The sequence below is a fragment of the Cucurbita pepo genome, chromosome LG07 (genome assembly GCF_002806865.2).
Source record: "Cucurbita pepo subsp. pepo cultivar mu-cu-16 chromosome LG07, ASM280686v2, whole genome shotgun sequence".
NCBI lineage: Eukaryota > Viridiplantae > Streptophyta > Magnoliopsida > Cucurbitales > Cucurbitaceae > Cucurbita > Cucurbita pepo.
In genome coordinates, this window is record NC_036644.1 from 10030571 (window position 1) to 10036809 (window position 6239).

A 6239-nucleotide genomic window follows, 5' to 3' on the forward strand; every position below is an offset into this window, starting at 1 on the left:
TGAATCCTATAAAGCTCACCAAACTTGGCAACTCTACACATCCTAGCCTTGCTTGTTCGGTCCAAACTTGGCAACTCTACACATCCTAGCCTTGCTTGTTCGGGTCGGTTGACGTCATGGTCATGCATGTCCAAGGCGTGTTGTCAATGGCCGCATGACAAATATCCAAATCTTGTTTATCCAGGACGTAACAACACACCCGTCACTAAACCCCTTTTACATGCTTTCATCCTAGATAGGTCTTTACCATTCCATATTGAGTTAGTATAAGGGTGTATGATCGTTCACCAAAATCGTGTCTACACCTGCAAGGGCTAAAATGCTCCAAAATGTACTATAAAAGGATATGAATAGTTGTCAACTTCTTCCTACCCGATAGTTATATGCAATAAACCGTTGTTATTGTATTTTGCTTGCATTCCATTTTGGTCAAAGATATATGTCTTAACTATTTAAAAAGTGCTTCAATAAGATCCCCTCGTTATTCTCCTCTAACTTGATCACCCGAGTATCTTTAACAAATAACAACGATATCAATTGAATATCTCAACCATCTTCACCGATAAACAAGACAAAATTACATATTTTCGATGCGATCGTGTTGGTGCTTCCCAATTGACATATAAGAAGATAGATAATAAACTAAAAATGTAAAAGGGATACAAACATCTGTGCAATTACTTCACTTCTTCTCCATTTCATAATTGTAACTTGAAAAAAAGGTAAAAATGCAAAGGGAAAATCCATGTTGGCGCTCTCTTAACTGAAAAACATTATGAAACTCAACTGGAGCAGAGCACACCCTGCTGCATATCAGCTAATAGTTTGAAGAATGCTTTCTTTCACTTCTTTTCCAACTTGGGTTCCACAAGCTGGGCGAGGGGGCGGGCGACGAGGCAAGGGGTAAAATAGGGAATGTCACACGGTATCGTGAGGCGGGGCCGGGGGGTTGAAGAGCAAAAACGAGAACGAAATAGTGTTCCAAGAAGTTTGGAGGTGTAGAGTGCTTCCACTATTGATTCTGCTTCGTGGTAGTGTTCCAAGAAGTTTGGAGGTGCATTTCAGATAAAAGATCCCATAATCTCAATCTTTCTGCAACAGGGAAACGTAAAACATATAAAAGATCATGAAAGAGGCGATCAAAATGATACTCGAATTTGTTTATGATCCCGAGTTTTCAGACACATCGCACTTCCACTCGGGGTGAGGCTGCCACTCGCCCCTAAGACGGATCAAAGAAGAGTGGGAAACCTCTAGGTGGTTTTTGGAATTCGACATTAGGAAGTGTTTTCACATTAACATCGACTCATCTCAATCTTGAAGGAAGAGATGAACGATCCCAAGTTCTTTTTAATGAATATAACAGGTATTATATTACCAAGCCAAGAGTCGGATTAAAACAATGTTATCCGGTGAAATGCACGTATGGAACGAAGTTTTACAGCAAGCGTACCTTTTGACGTTTCGAACTTGGAGCACCTGCTTCACCATCAGTTCGTCTGCGTGACGTCTCAGCATCCCCATTTGATGAAGCCTGCAACAAACCCACATTTAGATCTTTTGTAGATAAAACCCCGGCTCGTAAAAAATTAGCGAAGAAGTTCTTACTTGTGCAGACGAATCTGAAATGTTTCGACGCTCGGAAGCATTTGCCTCTTCTGAAGGCACGTTTGATTCGTTGTGTCGTCGAGATGTGAACGGCATGATTTGGTGAAAAAAGTTGGACAAGAACATTCCTTCACCAGTAGTTCTTGGTTCTGATTCTTGTACATTTACAGCAGAACCACTAATTTCCTGGAAACTACCGTCTTCAATGTTGATTTCACCACCAGGAAAGAGAGTTTGAAGAAACTGGACAACGTTGCTTGGAACATGTCCTTCAGATTCCATGTTATTTTGGGTCCCATCTGTACGAAATATATCGATATCAATACTATAATCTTGAGAGAGCTATGGGCGTACAAAGTTGTTAAACATGTCAGTTCGATATATGTAATGGCCCAAGTCCACCGCTAGCAGATATTGTCCTCTTGGAGGCTTTCCCTTTCGAGTTTCCCCTCAAGGTTTTTACTCGTTCCTTTATCCAATCGGTGTGGGACCCCCAACAAATCCACCCCCCTTCAAGGCCCAGCGTCCTTACTGGCACACCGCCTCGTGTCTATCCCCCTTCGGGGAACAGCCTTCTTGCTGGCACATCGCCCAGTGTCTGGCTCTGATACCATTTGTAACGGCCCAAATCCACCTCTAGCAGATTTTGTCTCTTTAGGCTTTTCCTTTTGGGCTTACCCTCCAGGTTAGGGAGAGGTTTCCACACCCTTATAAAGGATATTTTGTTCTCCTCCCCAACCGATGTGGGATCTCACAATCCACCCCCTTTAGGGCCCAGCATCCTCGCTGACACTCGTTCCTTTATCCAATCGATGTGGGACCCTCACCAAATCCACCCCCCTTCGGGACCCAGCATCCTTATTGGCACACCTCCTCATGTCTATCCCCCTTCGAGAAATAGCCTCCTTGCTGGCACATCCCCCGGTGTCTAGCTATGATACCATTTGTAGCTATGATACCATTTGTAACCGCCCAAATCCACCGCTAGCAGATTTTGTCCTCTTTAGGCTTTCCCTTTTGGGCTTCCCCTTAAAGCATTTAAAATACGTCTGCTAGGGAGAGGTTTCCACACTCTTATAAATGGTGTTTTGTTCTCCTCCCCAACCGATGTGGGATCTCACAAGATATTAAATAAATTAACCTATTCAACACCTCATACTAATAGGATTACCGTCTCTTGCAGCTTCTTCTACATTTTGCTGTACCGCAACAGATTCGAGCATTGTATGCTGATCGCTCTGGAGGTCAGAAGATCGATGCTCTGATGAAGCCCGACTTCCTAGCTCAGGCCTTGCATTTCCTGAAGCAGGGTGAGGCAATCTTCCAAGAACAGGATAGTACAACCCAATTGAATTACCAGAAGAATCTGAAGGTAAGTGGCTAAAGGTCCCGGGTAATGCTGCAACCATGGTCCTAATAGGCATCACTCGCACTCCGGATTCTCTTTCCATACTTGGGCCTTCGCTCGCGCTAGTGGCTGCTTGACTGGTGGGATTTTCGCTCGAGCCTCTGGCTGCTTGTTGTTGCCCTGAACGCTGCTGAGCTCCACTGCGTTGTTCCTCCGGATTACCGTTTGGTGCCGTAGTCGATGAACCTTGGAATAAGTAGAAGTAAATACGACGACTCTAGACCAGTCAAAAAAGGAAGAACAGTTAAGGAAGGCGAAGTTTGAAAGTCACCTCTTCGTATTTGTATGTCGATACGCCTTGGGAGAAATCCAGAACCAAGACCATGAATTAGTGCAGAGCTAGGCTGCATGGCTCTCATGGGAACTGGACCAAGGCTTGCATTTTGTTGAAAGGGAAGAGGCTGTTCATAGAAGTTACTATTAGCAGAAGAGAATATAATCTCGAACCCGAAAAACAGTCAACTTTCCAGTAAGGTGTGAAAATAAGACCTGAACCATTATGGGATTCGGACCAGTTTGCGAAATAAAAACTGCAGGTCCTGCATTCACAACAGCTTCAGACTGCACGCCGAACATCAAATTAAGAAACCATCGAAATCAAAAGGAAGCAATGGTTAAAGAAAAAGGAGAAAATCATACAGGATTTTGGCCCATTCGCACCGTCATCATAGTGCGACCGAGTTCGAGAAGATATGCACCCAGGTTATTAAATAGAACTCCGCTTCTCCATGCAGAAGACTGGGTATTCGTCCGTAGTGTAGGATCGGTAACGTTCCTGTGATTCTCCAGTTGCCTTGCAAGTTGCTACCAGCAGATAAGCATAAAAAATTAAATTGTACCATCTCCTTAATCGAAAGAAGAAATAGCTATAAACTCGTAAACGTTCTAGCTCCTTAATGAAATATTTGATAAATGGAGGACCGATCAGCAAACGCTTGACAGACCGTAAAGACCAAGATATTATACTTTTTCGTTTTATAATCCCAAAGTTTCATACTAATTGTGAGCACGAGATGGCTTAGAACGCACGAATAGGCTGGCTGAGACTTCCTCTATAAGCATCTGTCTAGTAGAAAGCATGACTTCAGCCAACGATGCAGGAGTAGGGAAGCTCTCTTGGGCGGTGCTCGGCCGAGATGAGGAATTAGAGTTGCTTTCCTCAGCAGCCCCATGAGTATTAGCTTCTTGAGAATTATTTCGTCCGACCCTGCCTGCCAACACCATTTCGGCGACAATCAAATATTAATTATACACATTAGGAGACTTGCAATACGATGACAAGATCTTGTCAGACGGGACTGAACTAACCAATATTTTCGAAATCACGCCTCATACTACTGAGGTTGTGAGACAAAGTCGTCAAAGAATCAGGAATTGCCTGCAAACACCAAGAATCACTACCATTTGTGTCAACCAAATGAATTTCAGAAATCGTGGAAGGTAGAAATAAAGTATAATGAACACCCAAGAATAGTATGGTAAACAACATTGTCGAAGAGCTTTGTATAGATTCCATAAGAATCCCGGATATATTAACTATTTGGAAATACACAAAGAAAATCTCAACTTACAGGAGGAGGAAACGACCCTAAAGAAGGAATCGACGGATGTCTAGAAGTGCCATGAAACCAATCAGAGAGAGGCCTTGGGCCATTGTCACCAGATTGATGCTGGCTCAAATCTATCACCCCAGCCGCAATCACGCGTTCTCCAGATCTTTGTTGGTCAATTTCCTTCAGCATCCATCACAAATCAGATGAGAAAGACAGAATTGTACATACGACAGCACCGAACGAACACAATTTAGGAGACTAGAGTTCTAAATGAGAGCTTACCCTGACAACATCCGTTCCAGAAGTTGAAAGTCCGATTGAACTGAGAACGGCAGATACGATCTGTGCAGCAAAAAGATATTGTTTAATTACACACTTAAAACATACTACACTAAGGACCTGAAAGAGCTTCGTCCTCCATAGACTAACCCTGTTGATTTCCGGGGACGCACCATCCCCTTGAACAGGCATACTAAAGGTTTCAATCACCACACCCGGAGCCACCTGATTGATATGAACAAGACTTGTACTTGAATTTGGATCAGTCTCTGCAAACAACTTTCAGCAATCAAAATTTAGTTGATACAGGAATGATAAACATGTAAGTTTGCAGCATAGTTTGAAGTGATCTAGGCGGTGAAGCAAATATCATTAAAAATGTGCAAATGGGTACAAGTTTAGTAGTGTACTTAAGAATTATGTGGTTATGCCTAGATATATGCCTCAAGGTTGCCTTCAGTCCTTTATAACAATTGAAAGTAGCACATTTTGCTTTCAAGAGATGTGCAACAAGTATTGATAATGAATGAAATACATATACAAGAGTATAATGCATGAAAGCGGACTGAACCTGGACGATTTGACAATGTCTCTGATAGGGGAAGAGGTTGCCTGACAACCAAATGTAAGGTGTGACCATCTTCAACGTCTAGCGCCCATTAAGGAATACCCAAGGATATATTTCCAACTGAAAGAACAAGTGACTACTAGATACATTGTAACAGCTCAAGCTCACCGCTAGCAGATATTGTCCGTTTGAGCCCTTTACGTATCGCCGTCAGCCTCACGGTTTTAAAACGCATCTACTAAGGAGAGGTTTCCAGCCTTATAAGGAATGCTTCGTTCCCCTCTCCAACCAATGTGGGATCTCACAATTCACCCCCCTTGGAGGCCCAGTGTCCTCGCTGGCACACTGCCCAGTGTCTGGCTTTGATACCATGTGTAACAGTCCAAACCCACTACTAGCAAATATTGCCCACTTCAGCCCGTTACGTATCGCCGTCAGACTCACGATTTTAAAACGCGTCTACTAGGGAGAGGTTTCCACACCCTTATAAGGAATGCTTCGTTCCCCTCTTCAACCAATGTGGGATCTCACAATCCACCCCCCTTGAGGGCCCAGCGTCCTCGTTGGCACACCACCCAATGTCTGGCTTTGATACCATGTGTAACAGTCCAAGCCCACCGCTAGCAAATATTGTCCACTTTAGCCCGTTACGTATCACCGTCAGCCTCACGATTTTAAAACGCATCTACCGTTACGTATCACCGTCAGCCTCACGATTTTAAAACGCATCTACTAGGGAGAGGTTTCCACACCCTTTTAAGGAATGTTTTATTCCCCTCTCCAACCAATGTGAGATCTCACAATCCACCCCCCCCCCCCCCCC

At 43.7% G+C, this 6239-nt stretch overlaps 1 protein-coding gene across 2 annotated transcripts in view; it reads right to left on the reverse strand.

Moving 5' to 3' along the window:
- Positions 1 to 533: 533 nt before the first annotated feature.
- The window catches only part of LOC111798029 (large proline-rich protein bag6-B-like), a 7936-nt gene continuing 2230 nt past the window's right edge, over positions 534 to 6239 (reverse strand). For both annotated transcript variants that reach the window (XM_023680979.1, XM_023680978.1), the window contains exons 4-16: positions 5420 to 5497; positions 4999 to 5117; positions 4852 to 4911; positions 4588 to 4749; positions 4325 to 4394; positions 4046 to 4227; positions 3656 to 3820; positions 3506 to 3577; positions 3288 to 3417; positions 2780 to 3202; positions 1609 to 1907; positions 1454 to 1534; positions 534 to 1092 (exon numbers count right to left, since the gene is read on the reverse strand). In XM_023680979.1, coding sequence (XP_023536747.1) covers positions 1084 to 1092; positions 1454 to 1534; positions 1609 to 1907; positions 2780 to 3202; positions 3288 to 3417; positions 3506 to 3577; positions 3656 to 3820; positions 4046 to 4227; positions 4325 to 4394; positions 4588 to 4749; positions 4852 to 4911; positions 4999 to 5117; positions 5420 to 5497 — 1850 coding nt within the window. In that variant the 3' untranslated portion in view covers positions 534 to 1083. The remainder of the gene's footprint in view (positions 1093 to 1453; positions 1535 to 1608; positions 1908 to 2779; positions 3203 to 3287; positions 3418 to 3505; positions 3578 to 3655; positions 3821 to 4045; positions 4228 to 4324; positions 4395 to 4587; positions 4750 to 4851; positions 4912 to 4998; positions 5118 to 5419; positions 5498 to 6239) is intronic.